At 38.2% G+C, this 23,373-nt stretch overlaps 1 protein-coding gene across 1 annotated transcript in view; it reads right to left on the reverse strand.

Annotated features, from left to right (window-relative positions):
- The window catches only part of mtor (mechanistic target of rapamycin kinase), a 243,218-nt gene that overhangs the window by 216,610 nt on the left and 3,235 nt on the right, over positions 1-23,373 (reverse strand). Inside the window, exons 3-13 of the mRNA XM_082187716.1 lie at positions 17,072-17,180; positions 16,651-16,883; positions 13,600-13,800; positions 13,364-13,498; positions 12,607-12,882; positions 10,414-10,522; positions 10,032-10,215; positions 9,259-9,387; positions 6,696-6,940; positions 3,871-4,086; positions 2,053-2,258 (exon numbers count right to left, since the gene is read on the reverse strand). Coding sequence (XP_082043842.1) covers positions 2,053-2,258; positions 3,871-4,086; positions 6,696-6,940; positions 9,259-9,387; positions 10,032-10,215; positions 10,414-10,522; positions 12,607-12,882; positions 13,364-13,498; positions 13,600-13,800; positions 16,651-16,883; positions 17,072-17,180 — 2,043 coding nt within the window. The remainder of the gene's footprint in view (positions 1-2,052; positions 2,259-3,870; positions 4,087-6,695; positions 6,941-9,258; positions 9,388-10,031; positions 10,216-10,413; positions 10,523-12,606; positions 12,883-13,363; positions 13,499-13,599; positions 13,801-16,650; positions 16,884-17,071; positions 17,181-23,373) is intronic.

Raw genomic sequence — 23,373 nt, forward strand, 5'->3', positions numbered from 1 at the left:
ACAAATAAAACAAGAACTCTTCTAATGAAAAGACAGTAATAGCAGCACACTTAATATTAAAGGTTTCCAAGCAATATGAAAGTTGCTAGCCAACAGTTAAGTGAATTTGTTGAGGTGCCAGGGAAAACAGAGTCAGACAAGGCTGACTAGTGCTATGGTGAAACAAAACAGCTGCTATTTCAGCGGAAAAACATTTACTCACCGCCATCTGTTGGTAACTGAGATGAAGTAAAGTCATAGAAAAGAATGGCTACATACAACTCCTCGTAACAATTCTGCAGTGTTTAGTATGAGCATGAGTTTATTATAACCTACTACATTTGGCAAAATATGCAGTATAAAAAGTATTCCACTATGTGGAATAGTGTATCCCACCATGTTTAACATCTCTATTTTAACTCATTTTATTGGTCTGCCAAGAGTGAAGACATTTTTACACTAAATTTAGATACAGTAACTGTACTGCAGAAGTTATCTGTACTGAAGTACCTTTGAACCTAAGACTTCCACTACTAGAGGATAACTCTGTGTTTAAGAAACAAAATTATATTAATTTTAGATTTGTAGAAATTACAATGTCTGTGCTGCCTTCAAAAATCAATCAGATGAAGGTGTCAGTAGACAAGATGTGACAATCGTTGGATTCAGACATGGCTTGTTGCCTTCCTACCTGCAGAATTTTTCAGCTTTGGGACACAGCCAAATGCAGTTAAGTATGATCAGGGTTAGAGCTAAACTCTGCAGGAAAGTGGACCTCTGGGCCAGAGTTGAGAACCCCTACTGTAGCTCAACACACTATGCTCAACACACAATGCTAGGCCAGATCAGACACCTCTTGGCCACTCCAAGTCTTGAATCAATCTTTAAATGTGACTTGGTTTATATTATACATCACATGTGATGTATAATATATAAAAATTGACAGAATTAACATAGTTTTCTGAATGTATTAACTGTATGTTTAATGTCATTATTTAGAGAAACTCACAATATAATGTGAATAAAAAATAATAACTGACAAATATTTAGTAAAAGGATTTGAAAAATCTATTATCTCCAATGTCACGTGGTTTAAACAGGTATTCACAAGATAATCTACATAAATATTTCTCAATTGAGCGAGTTGATTTAATATTTAATATTTAACAACTTGAGTGATGCAACAATTGTCTTATTTCATGCATATTTTTGTCCAGTCTACAATCACAGTTATGCAAAAGTACACATTTGTAGTAAACATCTTTTCAAGTGAGTTATTTTTAAAATGGGCTTCAAATTACATTCACTTATAATTACAAATTACAGTTACTTTATAATAATGAGATCATTAGGTTTGTATAAAAAGTTATTCTTAGAAATTCCTAGAAATACAATATAGTAGATATCAGCAGTTGTCCTACATTTTTTACTTTCTTTCAAGTGTTTTTACAGACACATTGAGAAATGCGAGATAAAATAAGTATATAATAAAAGACACAGTTGTGTCAAGTGTCAAGTGTCAATTTCAGTCTCAAGCCAAATAACAAGACAATATCACTAGGGCTTGTGTTGTTTAATACATTCTTTTCTCCAGCGCACAACTTACATTTGACCTCTATTTTATATACTCTATAAATGTTATGAATTGAAATTCATGCGTATATTTCCATTTTGCAAAACAATTTGTCATAACAGCAACAGAGTCACTGTTCAACTTTAAAGATGGAGAAAAATAAGCGCAATAAGTTAATCTAAAATATGAATTTGAAACAAATATTTGTTGTTGGATATCAGATTTACACAAGGATTAGCATAATTTTTTTTAATAAAAACCATTTGGCTGTATTTTTGTATTATCGCTAGTATTATTATTAGTTCTGACTTACATTTTTTAATGCTGGTGCTAACACATCAGCTGTTGGTGATACCATATGTACAATTTGGTGGCACCAGCACCAACACTCTCATATATTAGTCAGGGGAACTGAATATTGAAAATATATAAGAGTAGTATGAGTAGTATGGTAGGATGCCATTTCAAATATAGCCATGTGCTGTGAAAAATGTAAATACCTGGATAAGCATCTTGCGCAGGAAGGGCATGACAAAGGCAGGGTTCATACTGCTAAGACGGCCGATAGTGCAGATGGCCAGTTCACGAATCTCAAACACTTCATCATTAAGTGCCACAAACAGAGCCTGGAGGTTCTCTGCTTGTGCCAGGTGGGCATCAAAGCGTTCGTCCAGGGAGGCCAGCACACAGTATCGAATATCAGGGTCTGAGAGGAAGCCACAAGTACAGTGCACAGCATAAATGAGTACACCCCCTCTGAACTTACAATTTAGCAATTTCTCTTCACATAAAAAATCTGGTAGATCAATTACCAAAAAAGCATGTCAATATTAAAGAGGAAAATACAATTTTTTTTTTGTCAAAGTGATAAAACGTTGTGTTGGGAAAATGAGTACACCCTCCAGAAGTTACCAAATTAAAACTTAATAAAACATGCAAGTTAAAGGAATTTTTTTGATAAAAAAAAAAATGGGAAGGGACTTGAAACAAGGTCCCTGAAATAATAAGACCTTCACTTTAAGCTTCTTGTGATTTTTAGCTAAGAAAAGAGCAGAAAAATGGCAAGCAAGTGTCTAAGAGCTGGCGAAAGCTACGAGAAGAGTATTGACTATTTCATCTCCCACAGTAAGACGCAACAGCAGTGAAATACACGGTTGTTGTCAAAAAAAAAGAAGAGAGTACCTAAAGTACTCTCTCTTCAAGTCAAGCATTTTGGATCTAACAGCATGTTGTTGTTTAAGGGGGAGGAGTACAGTGAGAAGTAGCTGGTACTCACAGTGAACATGGCAGTTTAAATGGAAGTTTAAATAAACCATACAAATTATATATTTCAACAGGACATCTTGCTTTATTAATATTTATTGTGAATTTCTTAACCAAATTTTAACAACATAAGGGCATATCCCTTGAGCACAGCTGATGACGCTTTGAAATGATGCTTAAGTGATCAAGAACATTCCAATGTACAAAAAATCTTTCTTTTGATTCCTACATCTTCATTTTCTTTCCTTGTATCCTTCCCTCACATCCGAAGGTGGTTGAGTTAGGGAGCGAGAAAAAAAAGCAAGGATGCACAAATAAGAAATGAGAAGCACCCATTAACTCTATTCTCCCAAAGAATTTCACCTGACCTTTAGACTACTGAGCACCATTTTGTAGAGACAAGTTGAGCAACACTTCCCATTAAACAAGGAAGTCATCCTTGAGGAGTTAAATAGGATAGATGTGACAATTTTTTGGCCTTCCGAAAACGAATACAACGCCGGCACTACACAAGTCGTGGTTGCAAGGTTGCTTCCGATCGATCTGCTTGATCATTCACATTTTCAGAATCTGACTCGGGCTTGAACTGATATGGTAAAACCGACGACAATAACTGTTAACCGTTTACAACTGCTTAAGAAGCCATGGAAGCTGAAGCTTGTGTTATGGAAAAAGGTGCTTTGTAGAAACTGGAACTCAATCAAAGTGTTTCAGACAGACTGGGAATAGAGGTAATGCAACAATGTACAATATGTGAAAAATAATGTGTTTTTTGAATATTAAAGCATGTTAACCTATTCTAATACACCGAATAATCATAATGATGAACTTTTAAACTATTAACAGAACCCCAGATTCTATGCATTAAACTTTACTGGCTAAAACTCAACTTATGTATTTCTATTTATTAAGAAGAATCTCCACTATGCAACACGTTTTCATTCAATTTATGGACGTATTCATTTACATTTGTATGAGTATAAACGTACTTGCACACAGAAATGTGTATACATAATCTATAAGCTAACATGCATTTAAACAGCTGTGTCTCTCACCTGGGTCAGTGATGCCAACCACCAGTAACTTGCTGAGAACATCAGCCACCACCTGCACAGCGGTTTGACTGACCACATGTCCGTGGCCGCTGATCAGGTGAATGGACGGGGTGAGCAGACGTGAGCAGGTACGTGCTGCCTCCATGCGGATCTCCTTGTGCTCGCTGTTCAGGAAGTGGTCAGCACAGTGGCGCACAAACTGGGTCAAGGAGTGACCTAAAAATCAACCAAACAGCAAAGAAAAAAACATAATATTTTCTAAAGAAAATGTAAGTGATCAGTTGAGCCCAATTAGATATGAATATTAAAAGGTTAGATCAGATGTTTTATCAAGCAATTATTATTTACATTTAGATACATATGTAAGGCAGAAAAGATACTGTATAGGGTTCAGAGTTGTTCCTCTTGAACTCTGGACTATTTTTATATTTTGCTTAAAATAAGTATCTACTAAAAACAAACAAACATTGTACATAATAATCAAAATGCCCTCATCATGAGCAGAAAAAAAGTTTTTGTTGTCTTTCCCTGCCATCTACAAATAATTTTCCCAATTATAGCAATCGTGTGTATGTATGTGTGTGTGTGTGTGTGTGTGTGTGTGTGTGTGTGTGTGTGTGTGTGTGTGTGTGTGTGTGTGTTTTAAGGCTCTTACATGCTGATTAATAATGCTAAATCTAGATGAAAAAACGTCGTCACAAACCTGGTTTGAACGGTCAGAGTCATATATGCCAGATAAAATAACTATATTTGCAGCATTGTTGTTTTCTGCAATGTTTTAGCAAAAGTATCTATCTATTTTACTGATCACTGTGTTTCTAATACTGTTGTTAAAATAACCACATCATCTGCAGCTCTTCGTGGTGCTATAGTGTCTTTAGCAAGGAAAAACAACGTGCATGGAACGGAAAGAGCTTGAATGAAGCGATTTTACCTCTGGATAAAATTATTAGAGCATATAGCGCCAAAAGTTCATTACCATAAAGGACCATGAGCACTTGTGGTTTGAACCACTCAGTTGTTTTGACGTGCTGCTCACTTTAACTGGAAACGGTCAAATGGTACAACAGTTGTCATTAAGTCTCGCGGGCCGGTTGGAACCAAGCCAGGGTCCGGACCAGGATCGCGGTCTGCCATTTGAATATTCCTAATTTAGGGAATATTAGTGTCTATGTCTATATTATAATTTTTTTTAAACTATTGATTTTGCAGTAAACAATTTGTATATACTTTATAGCAATAACTGTTCTATCCAGACCATCAAATCATCATTTGATGATAATTTTTTCAGGTTGCTCCTTTGCGCTTAAATAATTGTATACTGTTCTGAAGAATTGAATACAGTATTGTATACTGTTTTAGGCATGCCTTATGATGGAATACTAGTTATTGTAACCTCATCTATATCTTGCTGCCTATCAAAATAATCTTTGTTTAACATTGGTGTATATCTCCTCCTTGTAACATGCATTGTACGCTTGTTATATTAATCAGACTATAAAGGGACACAAAACTGCCAGCCCATTCTAATCAAGCAAATGAGTCAACTTCCAAACAAAGGAACTTTTCCCGGTTGAAAATTACACCTTTCTCGGTCAAGCCAAATTCGAAAGGTGTGACCTCCACAGAAGTTAAAGGGCACTGTTTTAGTGCTCTCCCTCTTCCGTCTTCTTCTGGTTGCTGTTCGTGTGAAAAGAGTGGTGACATCCGGTCTGAATAAATTAGGTCAACCCAACCGGAACCGAGAACACTTCCCATAACACCCGATGTACTTGTTACATAAGAAGAATGGCATCTATGCTAATATTAGTCTCTCTGTTTATCCCGAGGTTCGCTTTGTACCCAGATCAGATGGTGGACCTGCACCTAGACACGACCACAACGCAGCCCTGAACGTCAGCTGAGATCCTGCCAACTAAACAATCCCCTGTGAAGGCCTCGTCAACACGACAGCCATTGGCACAGATCCTTAGCAAAGACCACAAGAGGCAGACAATCCCTCTGCACAGACCTATGACCAGTTTCGTCTCAATACTGGCGTGATGAATCCGATCTTCAAGAAAAAGGAACTGGATGAAATATTTGAATGCTACGATCCACAATCTGATTTCTGACGTGTGATGCAGCCTGAATCATAATCAAACCGTGTTTGTTCTTTGGCCAGATGACAACTGGCCCCCAGACTGAGTCTGGTTCTCTCAAGGTTTTTTTCCCCATTCTGTCACCTGATGGAATTTGGGTTCCTTGCCACTGTCCCCTCTGGCTTGCATAGTTGGGGTCACTTAATATTCAACAATATTATTGATTTGACTGAACCGACACTATTCGAAGAGAACTGAACTGAGCTGGATGATGACATTACTATTTTCTGCAGAACTACTTTATAGTTGAAATGAACTAATTTAATAATTAATGATCTTTACACTGGAACTGAATCAACACTGAACTGACTTCAGCTGAACAATGACACTATTTTCTTTTAAAGCTGCTGTTATCACTGTAAAGCTGCTTTGCAACAATCTGTATTGTATAAAGCACTAAATAAAAAGATGACTTGACTTGACTACAATAGGTGATAGTCCAGGTTACTAGAAACTTCCAGGCTGGTGTGTTGGGAAAAGGTTGTAGTAAAACTTTGCAGGACATTGGCCAGCAGAAAGAGGATTGGACATCTCTGCCCTTGACCAATAGGTGACTTTTAAGACACTATTCATGAAAGTACATAATTAAAAGTAGATCTTTGCAAAAATTTTTTTTATAATTTATGAATAAACTGAAAATAAAATGGCATTTTAACCTAAAGTGTCATCTAAAGTATCCTGTACCTTCAAATTCAAAGCTGCCGAGAGTACGCAGTGCCAGGGTGATGCTGCCCACATCGCTAGCCTCAGGGATGTTGGTCAGGCTGGGTGATGCCAACTGGTATGCCAGGCCCTTGGGCATACCTGGGTGACGCAGAGGCTTATGCATGAGCACAAGTGAAAGCATCTTTAGCAGACCGTCCTGAATGTCCTTCTTCAGCTGTGGGATCTGCCTGCTCAGGTCGTAAAGCACTGCGGTGAGAGCAGGACTAAAGAGAAGAGAGGGAGAGAATCAGACAGATGACACAGGAAATGATGTCTGAATCTTCTGGCATGTAGAATAGAGGTCTGCACAGGCTTTAAACTGAAGCCCGAAACCGTTTGACCCGACCCAAACCTGAACGGGAGTGTTAAAGTTTAAGACGCTGAGCTTTTATTGGTTGAAACAACAAGATCATATCGTACAAGGTTTAAAACATAATAGACACATCAAGTGGTAAAAAATGTGAATGATTCAGAGACGCACAGAGATGGCAACACGGCTATTTTCATGCATATAGTTTGCACTCATTTATTTATCATATCGTACAATGTTTTAAACATTTAAATACACATCAAATAGTAGAAAATGTGTATGATGTAGTTTTAGTTGATAGCAGCCTTTTGACAAAGCTGATTTCTGAGAGACGCAAGAGAAACAAAGCTATTTGATTTACAAAAGCACATGCTCATTTCATTCATAGAGTTTTCACTCATTTGTGTATCATAATATAATCTATCAAATCGTCTCTCAAGGTTTAAAACATTTAAATATACATATCAAATAGCAGAAAATGTTTATAATGCAGTATTTTATTGATAGTAGGCCTACTCTTGACAAAGCTCTGATTTCTGAGAGACACAGAGACGGTAACGCAGCTTTTTTGATTTGCACTGTGCTTAGTTTACACTCATAGTTTATGTATAATTTTGTGCTATCCCCTGGCTCACCTGTTATCCAAAATTTTTTCCTTTTAGGCCTATTCAGTAGTATTCGTTGCAGTGCAGCTTTCCCTGCATCATTTGGCACGGTAATACGTTTTCCCTCAGTAATTGTTTGCCTTATCGCACTCATAGTTAAGGTTTGAGTGTCGTCTACTGTGTTGTGACTGAAAGAGCACGCGAGAGCACACGCAAAAAACAGTTCTGTTAATATATATATATATATGTGCACTCTTTCAGCCACAACACAGTAGACAGCACTCAAGCCTTAACTACATATAGTTTTTCTTAGTTAAAAACCCGAACCAGACCCGAAGCCAAAGATATTCATGATACATTAACCCAAACCCGGCCTGAAAGGACACGTCGGGCTCAGGTCAGGTAGCAGACTTCTGATATAGAATCCAAGCAAAAAGTCTTTGCACAATCAACTGCATTTATGTTTAGTAGTTTTATTATTAGTTAATAATAACTAAGAAAAGATTTGATTTAAACTAGGGCTGCGATAAAGGGAAAAAAATTACATTGCGATATTTTTTTCCCGACGATATATATTGCGAGCCATCAATCCAGGCTAAAGTCAATAATTACCATTCTATGATATTAATAATTTCACTAATAAGCGAGCTTCATTACAAGTGACAAAAAGGTCACTTAATATTTTATTCCAAAATTAGAACATATTTCTGTCAGAATTCGGTGAACGTTCTACGCAATCCAACGTGGCGGCGCTCTTAACAGATGTTTGTTTGTTCATTAGGCTATAATTCCTTAAAATAAGTAAAAAAAATCTTATTTCTCTAATCTTAAAATCTTAAATCTCTCTCTCTCTTTCTATCGCTCTATGTTTTCGGTGCTGATGCAGTGACGGGTTCATGTAAACGGCACCTAAAAGCTGTCACAAAGAACAAGCAAAAGTAATGATTATGAATATGTAAAATATTGCAACGAGAGACATTTTAATTGTTTATTAATAAACAAGTGTTTTCTGTGTCGGCTGCAAAAATGAAGTTGACGATACTGACTCGCGATCTTCGCAGTAGAGAACGCGCCGGAGAGAAATGCATATTTCATACGGATTACATCGTTTTATTTTGTTTTGAATGGTTCCGTTTTAAAAGTAGAGATTTCTGTAGATAATAGATATATTTCTCTTTTTTTTTTTTTGGTGTGTGAGGCGAGTAGGCTACCTTATACGCTGAGTTTCGGTTCATGGATGATAACTTAAGCTCCAGTTCAGGCGCTGGCGCCTCCGTGTCGTGATTATCTATTGTCTGCTATATTTCCTTTTTATTTATTAAATCCAGGAAATTGGATAATGAAACACTGATTAAAATTAAGATACAATTAATACAAAACGAAATTCCGTAATGGAGAAGTGTCACGTAACATTGTTTTTTCCTCATAAATGCGAACACGAAAAATAAAAGACAAAAGACTTTTTAAAAAAGACAACCATCCACAACTTTATAACACTCCAGGCACTCGCATGTTCCGGCGATATATGACTATCGCTCATACGCACATCGCGATGTCGATATTAAAACAGAATATCGTTCAGCCCTAATTTAAACACTAACTCAAAGTAGTTTGACTGGTACAGTACCTGAGACCAACAGCTAACATAGGCTCCAGAAGTTCTTTGACATCCTGTTGGATGCTAGGCCCCATAGCTCTGGACAGCATACTTATACAAGTAAACACAGTAGCATCCACCTGCATAGTCTTCTGCCTCCTAAAAGATTACAACACAGGACAGAGGGAGAAAAAGAAAAGAAAAGAACATTTACAGTGTATATAATTGTAATGTAATATAATTCTTAAATTTTTATGTTTAGTGAAACAGTAACAACACTAGTACATTTTATATTGAACTCTGATCATGTTGCCCGGCACTAATAAACATTGGACAGCAAACTTACTAACCTAATATTACTAAAAGTTGTACCCCTAGAAGTTGACGAAATTAAATGTTATCAGATTTTGTACTTGTTAAAATGTACAGTCTTTTGCTTCCAGGGAAATACAAAAAGCTCTCTAGAATGAGAACGTTCTACAGTTTAAACATTATGATAGTGGCTTCATTACTTTTGTCTATGGTACAAGCTGTCAAGTGAAAATGCTTTACATGAACACAAGAAAGAAACTGATCAACAGCCAATTGCATGGGATCAACTAAAAAAAAAAAAAAAAAAAATGTATTTAGCATGGATCATAACGTTGCTATAGTCATAAACAATAAATCAAGCTGAATGGTTCATCTGCTTAATAATCACTGTATGCCCTCTTATTGCTTTCATTTTTTAGGCCTCTAGATAGTGCTTGGATCTGAGCTGTGCACTGAAGAAAGTTTGGATGTGGATGGTTTCAGATTCTTACTTGTGTGCAAAGTCTTTAGGTGGCAGTGCAGCTTTAATAATCTCCAGGATCTTGGTGAGGAAGGGCTGAATTTCGGCCCTCACAGCCACCACCAGCAGACCCAATGCTTGAAACGCTGCCGTCCGTTCCTTTTCTTTTTTCAGGCAGCCCAGCAGGTGCCCCATAGTGTCCTGCAAATACTGATCTGAGGGTAGAAGAAAAAAGTAGAAGAAAAAAATACATATAGTCAATCAAAAAAAAAGTAAAACCAAACAAAAGTATTATTGTAATATGCATAGTAGCACAACAACAAATTAAAAAAATTAAGCTTTGTTAAAAATAAAGTGTCACTGAATTAGAGAGACATTTAATTATTGATATCAAAAATCAGTTGGTGGGTTACCAGTAAAAATGTGAGGCTGGAAGGCAGCGAGTCGAGGCAGAAGGTTTAGGATAGTCATCTGGATTAGTGGATTCTTACTGGTCCTGTATTTCAGCACCCAACGGCACACCTGATACAACAGCAGAGCCATAATGTCATAACATTTATGCAGTTTGTTCCATTCATAACACTATTCAGAAACATAATTGCTACATAAAATTCTATTATAAATGCGAAAAGTTCAGAAACTGAAACACAGATTTTATGGGCCATTTAGACAATATAGATAATTTCTGAATTATATATTAGCTCAAATTTGATAAATCAAACATTTTTGAAAACATTTTAATCTTTAAATACATTCCAATTTCCAAGTGAGTTAGACAATCACCCTTTTTTGAAAAAGTATGTTTTTCAGAAAATTCAGGAATTCTATATGACCATTTAATTTGAGGGTATTGATTCAAGCCCATACATTTCTGCAATCATTGGCACACATGTAAATGTGCTTATTATAGCGCCAGCTACACTCAGTGGGAAGAAAAACGTCATATGATAATGGCTGCATGGTATTGTCATAAACCATTTTTTAGTTGCAAAGGGTTAGTAAAATGGTTGGTAACCAAATGGTTAGTAACAGTTTACAGAACTTTTCTGGCCATAAGAATTTTTTTATATTTTCTTAAATTTAAAGTAAATCAAATATGAACAAAAAAACGTATTTTTCTAACATTTTTCTTTTAATTTAAGGAACATCAAAGAAATTTCAAACAAACTGAAATGGTCTTTGTGCGCTTTCCATTGAATACAAATTTTGTTTTTCATGCTGCTAAGAGGACCACTGGCCAATTACACGCTGCAAAATTTCGTAAGTGACATCTACATATAAATGCATGATTCACTCTTGAAATTGTAATTGACAGTGATAACTAACACGGGACAAAAATATGCCATTTCAAAATAGATACGAGGAATGTAATTGCAGACAAACAGATAAATAGAAAAATATTTTTGATATTCCATTACAGTTAAAAAAGTAATGTCAAAGTAATGACTAATCTGAAATAATCTTAGATGTCTCACTGTACATTGCAATTCTTGTTATGGTGGAGCCATTGCTTACGCATTACATCTGCACTTTACTAGAGAACCATATGGAAGCACAAGTCTTTCTCTGCGTCTTGTGTGTGTCACAAACAGAACATTCACAGGCAGCGTGTTCTCTTTTGTCTTGTCGCACTTGAATGGTTTAAAAGCATTTATGAAAAAGAATAAGAGCGGGATCATATAATTTAACGCTACCCAAAGGATGACAGAAATTTACGGATGCTGCGTTAATTGCGTTAGATATTTTAAAGGGATAGTTCACTTTGAAATTAAATTTTGGTATGTTTTAGCTTACCTCAAGGGCATCCAAGATGTAGGTGTCTTTGTTTCCGCAGTAGTTTCAATTTTGATATTTTTAAATCAAACCGTTCTTGTCTGTCAGTCATATAATGCAGGTCTATGGTCACCACCTCAAAGAGCATGCACAGAGAAATCCAAATTAAACAATTCCCCATCGTAAGTACACATTACGAGCGGCACGAAACGAGCGGTTTGTGTGAGAAAACTAACCGTATTTATATCGTTTTTACCTCTACACAACCACGTCCAAGTGATCTGAGGGCGCGCGCGCTTCCTGGTGTGTGACGTGTGCGCGCGTTCTGGCTAAGTCTGCGCAAGCGCCGGAAAGTGTACAAGAGGTAAAAACGATATAAATACTGTTCGTTTTCTCACACAAACCGCTCGTTTCATGTCTTAGGCCATCAATGTGTACTTACGATGGGGAATTGTTTCATTTGGACTTCTCTGTGCATGCTCTTTGAGGTGGTGACCATAGACCTGCATTATATGACTGACAGACAAGAGAGGTTTGACCTAAAAATATCAAAATTGAAACTACTGCGGAAACAAAGACACCTACATCTTGGATGCCCTTGAGGTAAGCTAAAACATACCAAAATTTAATTTCAAAGTGAACTATCCCTTTAACGCGTTAAATTGGAAAAAAATTATCGCATGCGTTAACAGCCTTAAAAAAATTATTTTCTTCAATGTACATATAACGTACCCTAAATGATAGACTGATTCAAAAAGAAAGAAAACAGATAAAAATGCTAGTCTTTTCCAAAACATTAATTTCCTCTTCACTACAGTAATAAATACAATCACCTGGTCAAAACGCTCCTCCATCAGTTCTCTGCAGTACCGGCTCTCTACCAGCGTGCTTTTAGAGGGAACAGGTGCAGCTCCAAAACTTAGAAAGCCCTGTGGTGTGCTATATCCCAGCAGCCCCAGCAGAGCATTGGACTGCTGTGGCTGCACTGACTGAAAGCTGGTGAAGGGTGTGATGTGCCGAGGCTTAGTGCTGAAACCCATCAACTCCTTACAGTACTTATCATGAACCATCTGCTGCTGCGTGATCTCCTCCATCTCTTCTCTCATACGCTTCAGGAATAAAAGAACCAAAATAATTAATCAAATAAGTAAAAACACTGAAGCAACGAATTATGCCAAATGAGTGAAAGATCAAACAAAATGAAAAATACAAAGAAACAAAAATAAACAAAGCAAGCAAAAATTGTGAAACCAAAGTTAAACAGAAACGAACATGCAAAAGGAAAACAAGATCAAGCAAATGAACAACTGAAAATGGCAAAAGATAACAAAGATAACAAAAGAGCACGAAAGAAAGAACAAAGAAAAAGTAAAAGACAAAACAAGAGAAAGAACAAATGAAAGAACCAAATAGAACAAAGAAAAAATAAGAAATTAACAAATGTACAATAAAAATAAGCAAAACAATAAGAAAAAGAACCAATAAAACAGAACAAAGAAAAGAAAAAGAAAGAGTAAATAAGCTTTAGTAAGGCAGAGTAACGTGAGGTAATCATGTGTCATGCTGCCCGTAGCATGTTCAGTGTCATACCTCTCCCTCCATACTGCTTATTCGCACTAGTTCATTGAGAATGAGTAGAGCTCCATGCACACGGTCATCCTTATTCATGCCTTTCTCTTTAGCCAGAGTTTCATCAAAACCCTTCTCGGCTTCCTCAAATGTTTGCTGTTAATGACAATAAAATACATAGAATGTGTGAGTGCCCATATACCCATAGCATTCATGCAAACATATTTGAAAACAGTTAAAGCTGTGTTGATTCTGACCTTGTACCACTGTGGTTTCTGCATCTCTTTGGTCTCTCTCTGTGTGGTGAGGATCAGACAGGCTCTGAGTGCAGATACTGCACCCTCACGAATGGCCTGTTTGGAGTCCCACACAGCATAGAAAATGTTATCAAAGAACGGTTGCACCTGCTGAAAGAAGAATGTAGGTGCGCTAACGGCGAGCTCTCGCAAAACCAGCACCTGAAACAAAAACACAGTGCCAAGTGGGGTCAGTGGAGTCACACAGTGGTCACTGAGGAGAGCAATGAGATCACATATACTGAGACTAGTACTATTCAAGAAGCTAAAATAACCAATAAAGTTGAAGAGATTCTGATATAAAGTTTGTATCGAAACATATCCGTGGCATTAATTTAAAATAATCCTAGGAAAAATGCTACTTTTAGTCTACTGTATCATATTTGATACGGAAATTTCTATGGCCTATAAATTATCAACATGATCAAAACTGCTGAAAAAGTGTTGACCACAATCTACTACATGCCTTCTGTTGTCTGATGTGGTAGTTTATCATTTTTAGCAAGTTAAAAGCCTTTTAGTATAATTTTTAAATGACCCACTTCAGGTTGTGGTACAGACGTCTTTTTGCTGTGAAATCTTTACTGATATTTATAAAGTTTACGTAAGAATAATTTTTTATTGTTACATTTCAAGATGTACAAAATAATCTGATCCAACTTAAGTTTACTTGACTATCTATAAAATCCTTTTTTTTTTAAATCATGTAAAATGTGAGTATCAATTATGAAAGATCAAGCTTTTGAGGAACATTTGTTTGTACATCTCTAAATCATTGTTGTATTGCATTGTATTATATGTTTGCCCCCCACAATAAAAACTACATAGCTTTAATCATAAAACTAAGCATTTAAATATCATCTTACTAAGACAAATTATTACAAGAAATAGAGTGACAACTGATATGTCTGCATTTTATGTTGTCTGCTATACTATTATAAAGATCTCATTGTTTTACATTACAAGCGATCAGAATTTAATCTTATTTTTGGCAATATAAATATCGGTAACCACACCAAATCTCTTATTTTTGTTCAGTTTTGCTCAGTTTGGACCTGTGTGTTTTCTTTCTTTTTTTTTCTATCAGGGCTTGACATTAACAACAGCCAACCCGATAAATGCAGGTGGATTTGAGCAGTGGCATGTAACAGTCACTCCTATTAGCCACTTTGGCTGGTAGAATTTTATATATAATATATACATTTCTCAATTGTAGTCTTTTAAAAAGGCATTTGAAATATAAAACTAAGTGCAATGTAGTGTTGTCAAAAAAAAAGTTTAAAAAAAATCAATACATATCGATACTGAAATATCTGAAACGATTCCAATACTTATTTTCCGCAGAATAGATACACAATACCAGCTGCGCTTTCTCTCTCTCTCTCATCTCTCCGACAGCGAGTTACACACAAACCCGCTTCCCCTCACTCACTCTTTTCATTTGCGCCAGATGAATATTGTTGGTGTTACAGGGCTTGAATTTGGTGAGGGATTGCGCGTATTGTGCATAATTTTGCTCAATCGAGCATATTTTTGGGCTCACACATAAAGCCGTCTCTCAGTACTAAATTGAGTATTATTTCGCTGCTTATTGTGCTTAAACAGTCAAATATACACAAAATAATGTAAAAAAATGCTGGTCTTGGTAAGTATTCATGTTAAACACAGTCAGTTCTATTTTGAATGAACGTAAACAGTTGAGAAATAAAATGCATATGTAACAGTATAATAAATCTGTGTGTCAAGTCTTAAAGTGACAGCAGCCAAATTATAATTTGGATAATATTAAAAATATCTATATCAGGGTTTTTCCTGCATAGAGAATTACAAGGCGGCCGCTTCCGTCAAATTTTGTGCCACCTCTGGCTCTCACAAAACTCACACGCTCAATTCACATGCTCAGATACACCTTTTCCACTGTGACGGTTCTGTTGCGGGTACCCGGCCTGTGTCCATTCTCAAACCGTATAGTTTGGCGATAGTGCTGCGCGGATCATAATTCGCCGGTCGGGCGGGCCAACTAATAATTCCAATTAACCGAGGGTGGATGACAGATAAATCATTATAATGTGTTGAGTTTAATAAAGACACGGAACTCTCATCACGGTAAAACGCCATGAACGTGCGTCACTCTTTTACTTTCGTTTTCAACAACGTAATACTCTTCAGGGAAAACCAATCAAGGAAACATATCAGGGGTCGACATTAACGCTTGTCCGGGACACGTGTTTTTTTTTTGTTTTTTTTTTAAGGGACAAGTGAGAGAGAATTGTACTTGCCCAACCAGACAAATGCCCTGATTAAAACGGCAATATAAAAAAATTTAATATAAAATAACAAGGGAATCACCAAAAACACGAGGATGATTCTGATTTTATTTCATTTAATGTAAGTGGCGATTGATAGCCTATAGTTGATAATAATATAAACGTCTTACCGTGTTTCCCAACGTTTTGATTGTTAACAGCCTATAATGTCTTATTATTCTAATTGAATGTATTGATCAAATTGAAGAATTTGAAATGAAAGATGGAGCATACATTTAATAAAATGGTTGGCATGCCCCCAAACCCCTCTAGAGGTACCAAAGTCCACCCACAAAAATACTGTGGGAAACACAGTAGGCTATATGATGGTCTACGAAAAATAAAAATGTAATTATCTTACTACTAAAACATGATCAGGATTTTACCACCTCCGCCTCGTTTTGAGCCAGGAAAAACCCTGTATATGGCCCCATGGTTTTTCCCCATGGTATGGATGTCAAAATTGTGGCCAGTGAAAATGCTGAGTGGCTAGTAACTTCAGAAAAGTTCTGCAAACAATATATAAATGATGAAACTCAACAAAAATCACTTATTTTTATATATATTTTATCTAAAGGTTCAATAAAGGTTCCATTTTTTATTATTTTATTATTTCATATGTCAGGGTCTACAATGTTAAGATCTTCAAACAGACTGCAATTCACTGTGACTATATAATATGATGCAGTTAAGTGTCTCTACGCACCGCTGCATGCCGTCTTCCTTCATTCCTGTCTGCTCCCAGCCATTCGAGAGCTCTCTTCACCTCAAACTCCACATACTCTGCAGTGAAGGTGTCTCCCGCCATGGACAGGTGACCCATGGCCTTAGAGGCCATCTCCATGACCACTGAGTCACTGGAGGGAAGCAGATTCCGTAGGTAGTTCGCAAATCGGCTGATACGGGTGGCATTTCCCCCCTCCACACCAATCAAACTCACTGTAGAGAAAGCCATTACACAATAACATCACTTCAAACCAAGCAATGCAATGGTGAGTCACTTTCAAAGCAAAATTAGTTCGATCTGGCAAAATGGAAACCTAAGGTAACATAAATTGACATGTTCCATTATTTTATTAAAAATAAAAAATATGAAGTAGAGTGAATTTCATTTGATTCATACTCACCTATGGCAAGGATACCGCCTTTTTTCTCATTCACATCTGAGCTGGAAACCAACTCGAATATGTGGTGGTTCAGCTCATCATAGAAAGTAGTGGCTTCATCTTGGCTCAGCTTGAGTCAGAAGCAAAAACAGAACACAAAACATGACTTTTCCCAATATTTGTATACTTTAAAGAAAGGACGTACTCACATTTGGCACAGTTACGTTGTACCGTGCTCAAGCACGATTGTACCCCACAGGCCTGCACTCACATTGCACTTAACGTTCCGGGCCTGAGCATGCATACGTCATTAAGTTGAAACTTCATGTTTTGAAGAAAACAGGAAGAAAGGAGCTCTTGTCCAAGTAGTAATAGAAGATGTTTATTGTAATGATTACAGTAGAGCACACAAAAGTAGTAGCTGTTCAATGCTCCGGCACAGTTAGCGATCACACTTTATGCATACCTCAGCCCACCTCTTCAAGCAGGCCAGGGCACATTTTTTTATTGCACCCATGACCAGTATGGAGTGATCACACTAGTCAAACGAACTGGACCTTGGGTGTCAAATTGGGTGCTCGGGCACAGTTCAGATAACCAAGTGTGAGTACACCCTAAACACACCTCAAAAATTCTCTACTTATATACTGTACATGATGTGCTCAATTAATCAATCGCCAAATAACTGTATGCTAATATTTACTAAGAAAAGCCCACAAATTAAGAAAATTCTTAAACATTACATTAGTCACAGAAAAAGCACTGAACAGACATTACAAACATTGGCTTTAGAGGTCACTATATTGTTTGTTGTATTTACATATGAGAGAACTTAAGCCTTTCACTGGTCTGCAGTAAACAGAAAATGCACACAGCATTTTTATTTTATTTATAATTTGTAGTTCAAAGTAGTCAAAACGCCCATGTTATGTTGCATTCTGTTTTTGAATACAAGAAGTGTGTGTGTGGGGGGGGGGTTATTATATTGCAGTTTTATATTGTTTATTATATTGCGGTTTTTAAGGGGCTTGTTTAGCTTTTTTGTGATATCTGGCAACCCTTCACCTGGAGCTTTAATGAAGAGTAGAAAGAGTTCAAAAGTGAGTAGAAGGAGAGCAGCAGTATGCAAACTGAACAGCAGGTACAGTTAGTGGAGTTACTTACTAAAGTAGTTTAGATTATACAAACCTTGTAACTGAATTACTATTTTACTTTAGCCCGATGGAGACTGAGACACTGTAATAGAAGATAGGGTACAACGGGGCTAAAGGCAAACCCTAAGAAAAATTTGCTTTTCACTACTCCCATAGTGTATGACACACTTTCAGGTGACACGCTTCAGAGTTAATCGCAAACTCTGGCTCAAACCTGAGTTGACAGAGAATGTTTATACCGAGCTTTGTGAGATCGTTTGAGCACATGTTTGAACCTCTCTACAGCACCATTAGCTGCCGGGTAGTAATATTCTTTCCTTCCTTTCAGAAAATTAGAGAAAGCAGCAGATGTAAACTGAACACCGTTATCAACAGCTATAGTCAATGTATTGCCATGGTGGCTGAAGACTAAAGATAGAAACGAAACCACAGAATCCCCAGTGAAAGTGTATGTAAAGGAGACCTCAGGCCATTTACTGTAATAGTCAGTATGTTATAGCAAACCTGCAATCAGATGCAGCAGTGTCAAATGGCCCGACTATATCCACAGCCATTTTCTGCCATGTTCCATCTGGCAGCAGCACCAGCTGGAGAGGAGAAGGATGTGACTGTGACTTGACAGTTTTGTCATTGAGCTGACACACGTGGCAAGAACTGACAGCATTAAGAGTACCTCTCCCTGATGTCCTTTGTGTGTTATGGATACCAGCACAGATCAAAGAGCAGCCTTGAATCGCCTATACACATGATTCATCAAGAAGACTCTTTGCTGAAACAGTATGACCTAAGAACAGTAGACTGGTTTGCTGGAAGCGACACTTGTCTCTATTGAGCTGCATGCATAGTGTGTCACATTCATGGATGATAATGTCATCCAGGTAATTTTCAACCCTAACAAGCCAGTCAGGAAGATGGTCATCATCTTCTGAAATGTCGCAGGAGCTAAAGCCAATCCGTAAGTAGCATGACAAAAACAGAACACTCCATTGTGAGTAATAAAGGGTGTGAGGTCACGACTGTCCTCATGCAGAGGCACTTTAGTCTGGCTATCACCAGACCAAGCTCAATCTTTTAAGATTGAACATTAGTCTGGGGAGTCTGCTCTGTATTTTCTACTGCACATGAGGCGTGATCAACAGGCATAGTTCAAATGACTCTGTACGCAATTGGATAGTCCTTCAACCAATCAGACCAACGATCCAGGTGACGAACTTTGCAGCGAAAACTCCAGGCAGGACACGTGTCAACAAACATGTTGGTTAGGAGCATTGACAAGCGGTTTACAGAAGCAGCAATGGCATCGAGCGATTTTTGCAGGTTGTGCAAAAAAAACAACATGAAAGTGAGTGGTATTTACACCCACTCGAGCGATTTGTTTGCTAAACTAAAGAAGCCATTGAGCATCGTTGAGAGGTTAAAAGGAATTGGATTGGATTAAACCCGCCGATAGCACGCCAGGTGGATTAGCCAGTTTGTGATTGGTCCCCGCAAATTTGTAACGGAAGCAGGATAGAAGAATGTACAGGTTTCCAGCCTGAGCCTCAGGGCGAAATCAAATCGCCGGCAGATCGGGCTGGGTTTACCCAGTCTAGCAGTACTTAGTAGTAAGCATTATTTAGGTTGATGGTAGAGAAAACGGTACAACCTTTTAGAGCAGAGAGTAGTTCATACATGTGTGGCAATGGAAAAAAGTTCACGATAACTGCTTTATTTGGCTGTCTAAGGTCATGGCACCTTTTTTTTTTCTTTCTGCGTAACAACAATTGGTGAGACCCATGCAGAGACGCTTTCTATCACCCCCAGCTGCTTGCAAGCGATTTAATTACTTTGACAGCACTATGAACAGAGAGTGGCAGACATCAAAGTTTCTGGTGCACAGGTGTAACGGTTTCATCCAGCTTTACCTGGTGTATAAAGTTTTTAGCAAATCCAAACTTAGTTGACTCAGCAACAGTGCACTGAAAGACTGGCAAAGAAGCAGGCACAGGAAGGGCATTAGGAGGAAGGAAATGATTGTTTTCAATCTTCACATGCAGTGCAGACATTAGATCCCTCCCCATGAGTGGTGTCTCTTTGTCCATGATGAATTTAGCAGAAACTGAGTGGTCATGTAGGGAAACTTTCGCTGATAAACATCCAACCACTGGAATTTGGGCTTTTTAATATGTCACCAGCCTGGCTGTGGGTTGCGACAGCACAATGTTACTGAAATGGCATGCATAAGTGCTATAGGGCAAGATAGATATGGAAGACCCTCTGTCAACCACCAAATTCACCACACAAGTCTGTGAGTCAGAAGTCGATATAGTCACTGCGCATGTAATGCTAAGAAGTCGAGCAGAATATTTAGTGTACAGTACAGTAACTCCTGGTAATTCAATTTCACGGACCTCACATATTTGATTGCGATGATCAGCACAGTTTAGCATACTGTCCAATCGTTTTACTCTTCCTGCATGTTGTAGTTGCAGCGTTATAGCTACAGTAAGTGTGCCTCCAATCCACAGCGAAAGCATGACTTCCTCTTCCCCACCTGAGCAGAATTAAGAAGTGTATGTGACTGTTTCCCCGTTGTTCTGCGTTTTGCTGTTTGCTGCACCGCTTGTACGGGGGTGGTAACTTGGCAAGAATTTAAAATGGATTTAGCCTGATGGGTAGCAGATTCAATCTGGCTTGCTATCGTAACCACTCTGTCCAGTGTAAGATCAGTTTCTAGTAAAAGTCTCTCATGTATTGGTGGGCTATACACATTCTCTACTAACTGATCGCAAATCATTTCTTCAGTACTGGCACCGAATTCAAATGAAACAACAAGCTCTCGCACAGCCTGACAGCTTTTACAGAAGGCGTAGCGCTCAGCTACTATGTTAGCTTTTGGTACGAGGTAGGCTTTCAATGCATCCTCTGCATCCGAGCCAAGGCAGTGAAGCAGTACAGCTATCGGTCTTTCGTCGTCCGGACAGGCATCCCCTGTAGCATCAATAACCCATAGATCATTTTCAAAAATCCGCAGCCATGTGCTGAACGGCATAGCAGGCTTACCGGGGCAATGCAGGAAAAAACTTGGGCAAGGCACGTTAGCAACAACCATCTTCGTGACAGACGATAGAGAAAATATTTTTAATCCTCGTTGCCAATTTATGGCATCTGTCAGGAGTTAGTAAGCAATGAAGCACACGAGACAGGAGTAGCGAACTTCATCCATCTTGTTTACTCTTTTACTTTTTTGCACATTCTGCTTGTAAAACGATAACAAACGACAATAAGCACATCACTTCATCCAAAATTAGCGCCAGAGTAAGTACGTTACAATGTGTCAACATTTTTATATTCAGAAACAAACTATTTGCGGAATCAGATACTACTAACAGTTACGTGTATATTCTGTATCGTGCTGCTATTAAAAATGTTACGATACAACATTTTATTAGTACCGGTACTTTAAGAACGATAGGATTCTGAGCCGTATTCCTTAATTTCCATCGATGTATGACAGCAGGAGTACGTCAGGACGTACGTGCAGAGCTCTGCTTCCACTCCCTGGAACAGGGTGTAAAATATATCCACGCAGCACATCAAGGATTGTGTGAATGTGAACTGAAGTGGTCCTCTCCATTTAACCCCTCCAAGTCAGTGCAGTGCACAAACATTAGGAATAGTGAGTAGTGAACACACAACGTGGACACACACACACGGAGCAGTGCGCAGCCATTTTGCTGTGGCGCCCGGGGAGTTAGGTGCCTTGCTCAAGGGCACCTCAGTCATTTCCTGCCTGAATTGAGAATCGAACCCGCAACCTTTAGGTTACCAGTCTGACTCACTAACCATTAGGCCACTACTGCCCCCATCTTAGAGCAACAAAGAAACATGCAAGTGTAGGACGTGTTTGATGTTAAAAAGAGTTAAGCGCAAATTCAGTACTCATTCGCAGATCATTGAATGGTCAAAAATATGTCAAAATGCACATCATGGCGAGTAATCACGTAAACACAATATGATGTGTCTTTTAGGGATGTAACGGTTCTCTGTAAAAAGAATCTAACCGTACCATTCTCCACCCAAGGTTCGGCACGCACTTGCACCGCGATTCATCTTAAATCTGACTTTGCACCTATAATATGCTTTGTTGAAAATAACATGTAAAACAGACAGACAGAGTTCCGCTAATGTATGTTGCAGTCGATGGATACGCATTCTGGCTTCCCAATACTATTTACAACTAGGGTTGGGCATTGTTTGAATTTTAACGATTCCGATTTCGATTTCAATTCTGCTTATCGATTACGAATCTTACCGATTCCTAATTTAGATTCCAATAAGGTCATAAAAAAACCTTACATATCATTCACATATTGGGCCCTATTTTAACGATCTGAAACGCAAGTATCAAGCGCTAAACGGAAGTAACTTTGTGGGCGGGTCTTGGGCGCTGTTGCTATTATACCGGCGGGATAAATTACTTTTGCGCCCGACGCAAATCTAAAATGGGTTGGTCTGAAGTAGGTTCATTATTCATAGGTGTGGTTTGGGCGTAACGTGAAATAAACCAATCAGAGCGACATCTCACATTCCCTTTAAGAGCAGTCACGCTTGTTCCATGGCGGATTGATATTATAACGTGGATTTGCCAGGCGCGCGCCAGGAGTGGTTCACAGCCGAGGAGACCAACGTTCTCGTCAGGGCCGTAAAACACAGAGAACTGACATTGGGGATGGAGAAACACACACAAATTAGCTTCGGTTAAACAGGTGTATAATAATTTGGGTAAAAGTGTAAGCTAGATTTATGCCTATTTTTTCACATCTTCATGGACACAACAATGATTTCCCTCATGTGTTAATATTTTTCCTTGTAATAATGTATGGTTTTCTAAAAATGAGAACTGCTGCGTCTGTGTGTAGATGAGATAAGCAAAGTGCATGCGAGTTGTGCACACGCTACATTGGTTATGGCCAAGCATGCGCCCTTAAAATAGCATATGAATAACATGCGCAACGCGCCACTGACTTTAGACTAGGTTTTTCCTGGTCAGTGGCGGAATTGTTTTCTAAACCTGCAAAATACGTTTGCGCCGGAACAGGCCTCCTCTTTGCGCTGAACCGCCCCCGGGAGCGTAAATGCATTTGCTAGTTTACCGACGTGCGTCTGTGGAGGGAAAAGTCCGCTGTG

The sequence above is a fragment of the Leuciscus leuciscus genome (assembly GCF_965113295.1).
Source record: "Leuciscus leuciscus genome assembly, chromosome: 13".
In the NCBI taxonomy this organism is placed as follows: domain Eukaryota; kingdom Metazoa; phylum Chordata; class Actinopteri; order Cypriniformes; family Leuciscidae; genus Leuciscus; species Leuciscus leuciscus.